The 12,544-nt window shown below is 38.6% G+C and overlaps 1 protein-coding gene across 2 annotated transcripts in view; it reads left to right on the top strand.

Moving 5' to 3' along the window:
• MAP3K20 (mitogen-activated protein kinase kinase kinase 20) overlaps positions 1-12,544 on the top strand; it is a 92,431-nt gene that overhangs the window by 37,021 nt on the left and 42,866 nt on the right. For both annotated transcript variants that reach the window (XM_059476158.1, XM_059476159.1), the window contains exons 8-9: positions 5,028-5,114; positions 8,601-8,675. In XM_059476158.1, the coding sequence (XP_059332141.1) occupies positions 5,028-5,114; positions 8,601-8,675 (162 nt within the window). The remainder of the gene's footprint in view (positions 1-5,027; positions 5,115-8,600; positions 8,676-12,544) is intronic.

The following is a 12,544-nucleotide window of genomic DNA, read 5'->3' as shown; positions in this document are numbered from 1 at the left end:
ATTTTTGAGACATGATGTGACATCACTTACCACTGAAAGTTTGAAAGTTTGCAAGGATCCTATATGGTCAGACTCAAAATCCTTGCTTGCTTAACTGAACTAGGTCACAAAGAGTAAGAGAACATAAGCTAACAAATATAAATATTAATGTAAACTGTTACTGAAAGTAATCACATATTGTCCACTGACGGGAAACAGTTCCAAAACAGTTCCAGTTTCAAAACAGAACAACAATATTAGAGGAAAAATTCCAAACATGGTGTTATAGTTCAAACTTCTCACATAGTCATCCTAGTTTGAATAGACTTTAATGTTTTCAAACTGGGAGAAGGTAAGAAGTTGTTTAGTATCTTATCATGTCAAGTATTAACAGTGCCTTGGGAACAGTATGTTGTGAAAAGTTTATTTGACCTCATTGAAAAAGTCAGGTTCCTTTGACAGTCCTGTGCTTGGAGGTAAAACTGAACTATCCTCGTTATGAAAACAGTTCCGTGTTACCAGAATATTTTAGTATTGTTATGGGTGTGTAGTGCTACTTTAGAATGTCTAGTAATGACCCACAATTTTTTAATACATTATTTTTAAATTAATGTGTTCTACTGTGAGTAGAAGCTTATGAATTCATAAGCACTTAGGTGTAATTATTCTTTTTATAACTCTAATCTTGGCACAGCATTATTTTCAGAGGAGATAGATGGGTAGAAATGAAGAATGACAGTGGCCCAAGTTCTCTGTTTCTGAAATAACTGATATTAGGGGGTTATACCAGCAAGAAATGGCCTGAATATAACATTGAAAGTTGGAATCTCACTATAATGAGTGTTATAACTACCAGAGAAGTAGCTAGGGGTCTGAAAACAAGAAATCTGAGAAAGGGTGTTTTTGTCTCTTATTGTTATCTATAAAACAAAATGTAAAGAATCTCTTTTTGAAGCATAACACTTGCCAGCAGCTTTTGTGCTAGAGAGACAAATCTGCTTTACTTCAGTTAAAGTCCTCTTAACAAAGAACAGAATCCTTTAAAATGTAAACTAGTAAGATGCTAGGAATAGATATTTCAATTGCAATATTTGTCATCTTTCCCATGGTTTTCTTTAATTTCCTTTCTTTTATTTTTTTATCTGACAGTCTTTTCTTTCTTCAAACCCATCTGTGATTTTAAATGTTCTGCTTAAGCTCTGCGAGAGCTCTTTTCCATGAAGTGTTGAAGCCTTTCTGCAGCCTCATAGGTCTGAGCTGCTTCTCAGCTGAAATGAATTTTCCTTTTTGTGAACAGTTGTATGCATGTTTATAGCTAATATTTAGATTAGCTTGTCCTGCCCTTCATGGATGGTTAAACAGGCCTATATATTCTCTGAGATACATAGTCAATAATTTATAATACTGTCATGAAATGCTAAAGCGAAATTTTCAAGGAGAATTTATTACCACACAAAGAGAGATCTTACACTTTCCTTCAGCCATGCTGTAGTTCCTCTTTCTGATCCATTTCCAAGTCTGTACTCTAAACAACTAAAACCAAGTGTTACAAGTGATCAACCCTGAAACTGACTTGTATGTCACTTCGTGTTGCTCAAAAATTATTCCTTGCCATCTCTGTCATTCCTTGCTGTCTCTGCCAGATAGGAAAGTGTATGTGGAATGACAGTGTCACTCTAAAAGCTGTTCAAAAACATGAAGACATATGCTCAGAATATATTATCCTGGCAGAACTGTTTGTAGTGACCACAGTGTGTGTTTGTGTATCAGTATAAATGTATTTAATCGCAGAAAGCTTATCCAATATAGTTGAATTATTTTATCATTTACAAGAACAAATAAGTAAAACCATTAACTGGCTATTGGTGGCCTAGAGACTGCCATTAAATGTAGCAGCTGTTCAAACACTGCTTTAGTTATGAGAACATATGTTATTTATAGAGGGAATGTTGGCCAGCTCCAGGGGTTATCCCTTACTCTTTTTGAGAAGAATGATGCGATCTTTAACTGCAGTTGGATCAATGCAGAGAAGACAGACCTAATTTTCATGCCTAAGGGCAGCACCTCTGTGAGTGCAATGCTAATGCTTTTGCTGTACCTCTGCTAACTGTGGCTCCTGACCATTGTCTGTGAACACTTTCTTACCAGACAAAGCATAGTTTTTTCAGCGAAGGTGTTCAGAGTGTTTTCTTTTCCTCAGATTACTAACTTGGATGTTCTCCTATCCACATGGCACTTTGAATCTTTGTTGGCTTTGCACCAGTGTGGGGACAGGGTATGGGGTAGAGGTGTTGTGGATTTAGTTTTTCCTTTGGGTTGTTGTCACATAATTGAGAGGATAGGAATTGAAATGCACAGCTGAGCTGACAGAAGTAAATGTGTGAGCTTTTTCTGAAGACCACCTATTTCTTATAGTCAGGTTTGTGTATAGGGTGAACATTCATACATTTATCTCTCCTTTCTCTTCCTCTATATGCAAAGATGAGTCCAGCATCTTCAGAGGCTGCAGCTTACTGCACTATATTAAATGGCCTTGCTTTGTTTTTCATCATTGTTTCTAGCTTGGCTGTTTTCTCTGTGAGCATGTGCTGTCCATCATCACAGAGATGTGATGTGATTGGGAAAGGAGGGGATCCTCACCATTACATGTGGGAGGGAAAATGAACCACGTCAGTCTCAATTAGATTGTAGACCAGAAAGGAAAGATAAAATAATTGCCATATGAAGTGATCCAGTAAAGATAAAATAATTTCCATATGAAGTGATCCAGTAAAGATAAAATAATTTCCATATGAAGTGAGCCAGTTCTGAAAATGAACAGAGTGTACCTCACAATGAAGAGGCTGGGGTAAGTTAGGCTGAGGTCCTTGTCTGTTGCTGAATCACCCTGGGGAGAGCAAGAGGCAAGTGAGAATGCAGACAGTACCCATTTGCTGCTTTTTAAAAGACTGCTGATGCAGTCATTCACCTTAGCTGATGATTCAGGGTAGCTAGTCCATGGGAAGGGGTGGAAACTCCTGTAAAACTGAAAATAGAGACACGTCACCGTTGGAAGGAAAGGCTTTCTCTGTATATTTGGCCTGAATATGAAAATTGCTTTGTTGTTAAAATATTTTCTAAACCTGTGTAAGTAAATGCAAGGATTTCCAGCATCCCACTTCCGTATCTTTTACTTTCATTTGTTAGTAAAATGAAGGCATCATAAAAAATCCTTCCTATTGCGTCAAATTACTGTTTTTCTCTTCAACTGTGTGCAGTCTTGGACAAATTTTTAGCTAGCACTGTTGCTTTAGGGAGGCAGTGATCTGTTGGAGCAGTGGAAATAAACACTAAAGGTGTCATGATAAAGGAATTCGGTGCAAAATGTTCTGCACAACCATATGTGCATGAATGAAACAAGACAGCTCTTAAAATTTACAGTCTTCTGAAAGAAAGATAGCCCAGCAGTAGTTTTCCAACTCAAGGCTCTTGAAGACATTTAACATGTATTTCATTATGTTCTTTACTGGAAGGTTATTTAGATACTGCTCTATCTGATGTGCAAACTTGAGTTTTTTCCTCTGTAGTGTCATGGTACAGTCCCAACAGATGAGGTTGTTCTGCAGGGCTGCTCAACCACATGTTTGATTTGGTCCAGGAACCTTTGTTTTAAACTGACTTTTTATACACTGCCTTTATACACTGCTTTTTTTGTCTGAAGTACATGGGACTGGTAATTTTTTTTTCCTTCTCTCACAATTAAATTTCCTTCTCAACCAGTAGAGAAGTGATAATTTGAGTTACAACTGAGGTGCCTTTTTTTCCTTCTGAAAGGATTGAACTGAAGCTAACAGGATAATTGAATAGATCTGTGATAGTTCTCCCCATATATTTCTTATTCTCAGAAAAACTGTTCTTATTTTTCCAAGGTACCCTTACCTTTACTAATCAGTCTTCTGACTCAAGCAGAATTATTGAAATAGGTCTATTGTTGGAGTTCCCTGTTCACTTGAATAAAGGCCCAACTCTGCTTCAATGCATTTTTTTGCTTGACCCCCATCTGTCAATATTGTTCCATTTGCTTTTTCATTATCATCATAGCTGTCCACAGTCCATTCAAAATGATGCAGCTGGAATAAACCTGGGCACTAACCCAAACACTGAGGATATAGAGACTTGTATAAGGATCTTAATGCATTTTGGCAAATCCTGCATTAAAGATTCTTTGTTGTTGTTGTTATACTTGATAAATGAGCAGAAGAAAAAGTTTGTAGATATTTTCAACCAGATGTGTCTATGAAAGTTTTTCTTAAAAAAAAAAGGGGGGACATAAACAAGTAGAGGTACAAAGTGCTATTAATTTGGTTGAATTCCAATATGTTGTCCCAATGGCAGAAAAACACGTTGGATTCATTGACTTGAAGCCTTTTTGATGATGCCAAACTCTTTTCTACAGAGTAGCTTAGATTCTTGGGTACTGTGTTATCAAAAGGCTAAAAACATGCAAAACTAGGAGATCTTTCTCTAGCTAAGGACAGCATGTCTATAAAAACTCAAGGAGAAGAAGTGATTTTTTTATGTGCTGTATATTGCTTAGTTTAATATGATCACATACTTGGAGATAAACAATTACAGTTTTGATTGCAAAATTGTATTTTTGTAGGCATATCAAAGGAGCTAAATACCTTTTGGGTCATATTCACTGGTTGCAGTCACATGGAAATATTTTTAAATGAAAAATTACTGCGCAGCAATGTCTAGTTGGAGCTGAGAAGGAGAGGAAGAGCATTGTCTCCCAAGACCCAGTTGCCAAATGTGAACTTTATAGTGTACAAAGATAGTAAAAAAGCAACCCAGTTTTTCATCTTAGCTTTTCTGTAGAGGAAAAAGCAGAAACATTCAAATTAATTTTGTGAGAGGATCTTGCACACAAACACCAGTCCAAGTTCCTGCAAATGAAAACTGGTTGCCTGGTAATTGGATACAGAATAGTGCTGTATCAAGGTTTAATAATGTATTTAAAATACAAAGTACAGAAATAAAAATTCTTTTCTTTTTTTCTCTTCCAGGTTCTCTGGGAGATGCTAACAAGGGAGGTCCCCTTTAAAGGCTTGGAAGGATTACAAGTAGCTTGGCTTGTAGTGGAAAAAAACGAGGTAAGACTACGTTTCTACATTCAGGTACATAGATCAGAAAACAGTATTGGGGTTTTGCAAAAGACTTTTTCATCTTCTTCAAATTGAAAGTAAGTTCACGCGTATGGAAAGATTAGCAGTAGGAGCTAACACAAAGGGTCAAAGTGATGTTATTCCTCATGAATGGACCCTTTACATCTAATTGTTGCAGCTTCACGTCGTGATGCTGTAGATCAAAAATTGTACAAGTACTGTACTAGTTTCTCAGTCTCAATTGTAAAACCTAGGGGTTTGTTCTTAGTGATGAAAGAAGCCATTGCGTCCAAGGTAGGGGAACAGTTTAACTCCATCTCCTGCGTTTAGGACATCTTTTTACTGGCCGGGAGTTGATATATCTGTAAGAGACCTTCAGCTACTTCAACTTAACTCTCCCAGCAGGAGTCACTATAGTACAAGAAACTGCCGCTTAGATGAAAATTTCAAAAATAAAAGAAGAAAAAATAGTTTTAAAAAAAGAGAGAAATTACAGTTTTGCCACCTACGTTCAACACTACATTGAAGATGAGCTCCTCACTGGTATCGGCAAGGCTGTGGCATAGCTGCAAGCCTCCTCATGCAGAGTCTTTCCATTTCAAAAGCACTTCAGTGGTGTAAACACCGTTTGTACAGTGTCCCCAGCCTCGCTTTTCTTCTCCTCACAAATTGAAGCTTTCAGTTAGTTGGACATGTGAGCGTATATCTGAACACATAGTCCCTTGATATCAAAGACAGTAACTACATTTAAAAAACATTTAAAGTTGTGACTGTACCACACACAGACAAGCATGGAAATCCTCCACAAAGATGAAACCTCCTCTATCTAGACACAGCGGAAGCATGGGAAACATTACAATGGCGAGGCACCGGCTGTACAATACAGATTTCTATTATTCTACATAAACTGTTTCTCAAAATGCTTCAGAGTTAAACAGAGGAGTTAGGTTTCCTCCTCTTAGTTTAATGTTTTTTGTTGGTGTTTTTTTCCCTCTCTCTTTTTTTCTTCTTTTTGAGGACTGGATTAATTCCAGTGTGATATACCAATTAGTTGGAAATGCTACACTAACAGTGTGAAGATTGTGAATGTGGTCTTCTACTGCATTTATGAGAGCAGGGGGCACAAAGACACTCTTTCTTCTAGTCCAGGAAAAGCCTCACACATCATTTTGAAGGAGGAACCTTAAAGCTTTCCATCAACAGTATTTGGCTCTTGTGCCTACCACATGCAGTTTTATGTAAGGGGTAAGAATGGCATTGGGAATGTTGTAAAGACATGCAGTCACATGCTGAAACATGTCTGAGAGTACAACACACATCTCTCTGCAGTTTTCCAGAGCAAGGAATTGTGTAAAATCCAGTATGAACTAAATGTAGATATGACTATTTTACTAATGGCTAGAGAAACCTAAGGGGTGCATTCTCAGAGCCAGGTCTTTGTCTGTCAGGTACCACTAGCCTGTTGCTACCAGTTTTCTAAGGGGGCTGTGAGGGAGCTTAGAGAGCATTGCATACTTTTAATTTTTTCTGGCCATGACATGGGTAGAAAAGCATAGGCCTTGAAAAGTCAGCTTGTGCTACTTTTCTTAGTTTTCTGTGTCCCAAAACAAGTGTAAGGGTCAGGTTCTGCTCTCAGTTCAGCCTCTTGATATCAGCAGGGTTGCATGGTTCCAGTCCACAACAGCCGCTCCTCCATTTTTTGGATTGCAAGTCTTTTGTTAAAATCAATGAGGGATTGAGGCCAAAGCATAATTGCATAAGGTGAAAAATCCCCTTTGTAAAGCCTGAGGCTAGCAAATGGAGTAGATTCTAATGTGTCTGTATGGATCTCTTTTGACACTATGCATAATTTCACAGTGTTATTTTTATTCTGGTAGAGATTTTTTAAAGCCATTTTTTAAAGAAGAGCAAAGCGTGAGAGTTCAGGTTATGCTAGACATGATCTCATAATAAATTGCTACTGAGAAATGTGTTCTTTATTATGACATTTGGATCCTGCTACCTCTATGTTACATATGATATAGGCAACATTCTTCACAAGTGAGACAAGTGGTGATTGCTACTGCTTGTCCACCTCCTGGAACACCGAGGGTTACAGACAATACTGCAGCAAGACTAGCCAGTGTATTTTTAGGCCAATGACTCAATTAGACATCAGGCACCACTGCAACTTATTTGTGCCTTGTACAAATTTCTGTGTATTTCTTCCACAGAAACCCTTGCACATTAAGTTATGACATTGATAATCAGACTTCTGCAGTGCCTGGCCTCTGTGTCTCATGTTTCCAGTTCTTTCTGGGTTCAAATGCTTTTGGAACAGGATTTAACTCTTACTTTTGGCTGCTGTGTCTTGTAAGGCTTTGCAGGTCACACTGCAGTAATGTAATGGTACAGAGTGACATAACTTGTTCTGCTTTGCTTCTGAAATGGCAATAGTAGGGCAGATGAAAGGGTCTTCCTGAGACGATAGTGTGAACAGGAATGTAATTCCTGGTTCTCGCCTCTTAGAGGACAAGTACCCTTTTTCCAGCTTGACCCTTCTTACATTTGGACTCACTTTCACTGAGAAACTGGTTTTCTATCTAACTTTTTAAAAATTATTTATATAATGTGAAACATCTGAAGTCAGTTAACAGCTTTAGTGAGAGCAGAGGGATCTCCTTCAGTTGTAATGTTGGAAGCATGTGCAATCAGCTGGAGAGGCTTCCGTATCTGTGTATGTGAGAAAGGATTTGCTTTTAGGCTTTCCAGTCTGGAGGCAGGCTGTTAATGCAAAAATCTTCTAATTTAAAACTCTCAGCAAATGAAACCAAACTATAGCTGCAAACTATAGTAGTCAGTGGTCCTGGCTATAACCAGCAACTCCTTGTCTTCAGTCATTAGGAAATATTTATGAGTTCACTGTGCTCTGTGAGTGCTTTCTGAGATCTGCATGTCCTCATTAATCCTTCTGACCACAGGCTCATGAAACGTCTCTTGTGTCATGTAGAGCTTCACTTAACTCTTTTTAACTCACTTAATATAATCTATATTTCAGCTATTTGTGTGTCAAAAGTGATTATAGTATTGAACAGCTAGATCATTTATGTGGGAGAAAGGAATTAAGGCAGGCTGTGCATTATGCCTATCTGACAAGCAACCTAAAATACTATGCAGTAACCTCCACAAATGATTATGTTTTAGTATTAAAAACCGTTTGTCTTGGTTTTGCTTCTTCTCTCTGAGCTTTCTTAAGGAACCCCATTTGTGCATTTGATATGTTACTTTCTTATAGGTCTATTAAAAATTATTTATGCTTCTTGCTAGTGTTAGTAATTTTGATTTTTCTTTCTAATATGTCTCCACATTTTTATATTGTATTTAAAAGAGAGAGTGTATTTTATTTCTTTGAAGTCTATTGGTGTCATAGGAAATTACTTAGTAGCAGCTTAAAGGGAAACGCTTCCAGTAACTGATACATTTTCTTTCCATTAGAGATTAACCATTCCAAGCAGTTGTCCCAGAAGTTTTGCAGAACTGATGCACCAATGTTGGGATGCTGATTCAAAGGTAATTAAATGTGTGTTTGATTTCTGCACCACCACCCCAGCCTTGTTTTGCAAAGTGCATTAGCATTTCTTTGGGGGAGAAGTCTGAGCTGACACCATTGACACATTTCTTGACAATGATACCCAGGACTTTTTTTTAGTGTGTGTATATATTTATACCTAAATAACTCTCTCTCCCTTTTGATCAAGAGTTGCTATGCTGCTAACTTTGTAACTATTAAAGACAATGACAGGGAATGTGGTAGGATGGCAAAAATGTAGCTGTTTTGGAGCAAGTGGGAAAATTGTGGGTTTTATATTTTCTTTCAAAGGTTAATACTTAATCCCTCTTGGATGTATGTAAGCATCACATTATAAAATAAAAATTTCAAGGTCCAATTCTGTGCCCTACTGGTGTTGAAAACAACACAAGTATAAGTAAAGAATAAATTAATCCATAAAACATGGGTAGGAATAGCAGCAACACATTCTAAATTAACATTAAACCTTTCCTAATCTGTTCCCTTAGGGCTTGAATAGTGAGCTTTATAATGACTGTACTGTAATAATATGATAATAGCAGTGCTGTTTAACCATGAGAACAGAATAAAAAGTTAAAAGAGCTGCACTATTGTTACTGTTAATCTGCTGTTACAAGGAAGGGATTGAATAAGTATTTAGACAGTAAAAGCTTGTGTAGGTTATGAGAGTTACCTTCTTTAAATGGACTTTGTGACCATCCTATTGCACATAAAACTGGCTGAAAAGAGCCTGTGGGCATACTAGCTTTAGTACCAAGGATGGATAAACATCTATTTCCTTTGCCTATAAAAATATTTGAGACATTGAAGAATAGTTAGGCAAAGGAAATTGTGCTCTTTTTCTCAAGTAAAGGCACCAGGAAGAACTTAATTTCTTTAAACTCAGGAGAAAGTTAGCAACTACTTCAAGGAGACCAAGATTAATTCCAAGAGAAATGAGAGCATATAGGTGCTCTAAACTAGAATTTATCACCAAAGAGTAGCCATAGAAGAATAATATGAGAAAGGAAATATGCATTATTGGTCTCTCTTTTAAAAGCAAGAGGTTGCTTTCCTGCAGAATGGATCTGGAAGACTGAGATTCATCGACATGTGATTTCCACATGAACGCACATATAATTGCCATTCTTTTAATACCCTCCTTGTATCCACAGAGTGGGGGAGAGGGGAGAAAAATGCTTCAAGTTTTTGAATCTACAGGTAGGCTGCTTAAGTTCTAGGTCAGTAATTACTGAAGAGGAATTTCAGTGCCGACTGCTTATCTTTACTAACTGCTCCCAAGTGTCAGCATCACTACCAAAGACCTCAGAATAAGAATTATTGGAGCTTCTTTTCTGTAATTGTCACATACTAGATCAGCTCACTTTGCCTTGTTTGAACCACATCCATAAGTGTCCAAAAGACTGTTGCTGTTTCTCAAGGAGAGGGAGGGATTTGCATGTTATAAAAGAATGATGCTTAACCATCAGGCTGAGTTCTGTCTGATAGAGTAATTTATCTGGGTGTGCACTGGTTCCTGGGGAACATTGTTCCCAGAATTCATGCAAACTATGAATCTCCTGTGAGTGGGGTTTTTCTGACAATCTGCTCTTTGCTAGTTTTTTCGTGCAGCTCTTCTTCTGTTAGGCAATTACAGCTTTGTTCACATGACTGAAATGGAGTAATCTGTGGTCACAATTTGGACATGTGACTGACTTATTCAGTCACGTGCTGGGAAAGGGTCGCTACTCACAGCTCTCCAAGTGCTTTGATAAAGGGCTGTGTGGCCTGCTTGAGCCAAAAGATGGAGCACGCTCCTCTGAAATAGTGCTCTGTGCAGCATTCCCTTTTTGCCAGGATTAGCTTTAGAAAATCAGATCGTTGATGCATGAACAAGTTACTGAAGGTCAAGCAGGGGTGAGCTTGAGTATGTCAGCTGCACAAAAGCAGTTGCTAAGGTGCATACTTCTAGCCCACAGAATTCGTGAGGTAACTTTTGGTTACCCCTGAGAAACGAGGGATATGCATTTATGGTGGGGCAAAGGAATACGCTTGGAGAGCTGCTGCAGAGCAGCTGGAGTGTCAGACACTGCTCACACCATAATTTCTTCAGACATAGTTATTAATATTGCTTTGAATTCTTAAGAATTTCTTCACACATGGAGAAAAATACCTGTAGTGCTCCATGTGATACTTGGAATGGTAGTCTTTATGCAGTTTAAACTGCTAGTTGAAACAAAGAGTTCGTACCTTACAATTTCTACCGAACAAGTTGCTTTTTGCTTGGGTATTAGGTAATTGTAGAAACAAGGTTGCTCATCACTGGTGTCTTTGTTTACTGGGGTTACTTGTTTTTGAGTTGGAGGTGAATAATTCTTTCTCATTTCATCTGTTCCTTCAGTTTCTTTCCACATCAAAGATGTTTATAAATTACAGAGTATTTTAATGAAAATCAGAAAACTGGGAACAGAGAAGAAACAAAAAATGAAAGACATATGGATTAAATATCCTGATTTTATGGAGACCTATTCAGTAAGAAATACTGAGTGGAAGGAAACAATGAAAACATTAGCCAGAATTATTTCTAGAGGGGCATATATTTTAAAGATTTCAGTATGAGACATCACAGATATAAAGGGAAACAGTTTTCAAAGGCGACTCATGCCTTGATATTTTAAGAATCCCTTATAAGGGCTTTCTAGAAAGTGCTAAGCAGTTATCTACTGAAAAGAAGATTTTTATTTTTTTTTTTGGAGTTTCTCAGCTCAGGCTCCCAGTTTCCCAAATCACTTCATGCCAGTTTTAGCCAAGGTACCACTCTGCATTTAGAATGCATTTATTAAATCTGAAATTATCCTTTCCTAGGGGCAAGAAACCATGAAAAGCCATGTGACAGTGTAGGCTTGTGCCTTCCTGTCAGGTTTGTCTCCATGCAAAGCTGCTGCCTGTAAATCTGGCAGCTGCAAAGCTGTCAGGGTAAGTGCTGGTAGTTTACAGAATTTTCACAGCCAGAGATGTACAGTACTTTGACATTACTGTGTGACTCTGTCTGCATTTGTTCCAGCTCCAGTTGCACCAACTCTGCAGCCCCTTTGCCTGTAGTGCAGGACCCACCACATGATTGTTGCTGCTTCTCCCAAATCAGTTGGTTGATCCTTTTGCCTGCCCTTAGTAAAAGCCCTGTTCTCTGTCATTGTCTTCACTCTGGTTACTCCAGGCAAGCCTGATAGCAGAGCTAACTGTACTCGCTTAGTGTCAGCCCTGCCCTATACTTTCCTCTAAACACCTGAGAAAAAAAGGAGCAAGCCAAACTCATAGATGTGTTTTGTAAATTATCCTGAATAGTCCATAAAATATTGTAGATAATGCAGCATGGGAATGTTTGCCCTTGGTGTCTTCCTGACAATAGAATTTGTTTTGTATAGGCACATTATGTACCTGCCAGTCTGTGGGACAATGTGTAGCAGTTGCAGTACCCTTCAGGGAGCCACCTGAAGCTTCTCACCATTTGGGAGGCCCTTGAATCCCTTCAACACTTCACATCCACTGGTGTGGTCACAAGAGATGCAGCCATAGGAACAAAATGGGTGTGAAGGCTGGTCAAAGGTTCTTCTGCCCCAAAACTGCACTGGAGTCAGTGGTGGTGGTACCAGGGATGGATTTTGTGCTCCGTGCGCCCAGTGCAGCCCACTCCTGACCAGCAAGTTTGGGCTCTTCCCAGGGTGTGTTCAGGATATCTGCTCAGCTGGGGCAGGTCCAGCACCATCATGCATGTGGAGGGGAGGACAGCTGCCTCCCCAGCCCCTGTAAGGGCAGGGTGACCCTGCTGGGTGTCCATACAAGGGACTGTGTCACCAGTGCAAGCAATGAC

Source organism: Ammospiza nelsoni, chromosome 7, assembly GCF_027579445.1.
Source record: "Ammospiza nelsoni isolate bAmmNel1 chromosome 7, bAmmNel1.pri, whole genome shotgun sequence".
Taxonomy (NCBI): Eukaryota; Metazoa; Chordata; class Aves; order Passeriformes; family Passerellidae; genus Ammospiza; species Ammospiza nelsoni.
This window is presented reverse-complemented; position numbering and strand designations above follow the sequence as displayed.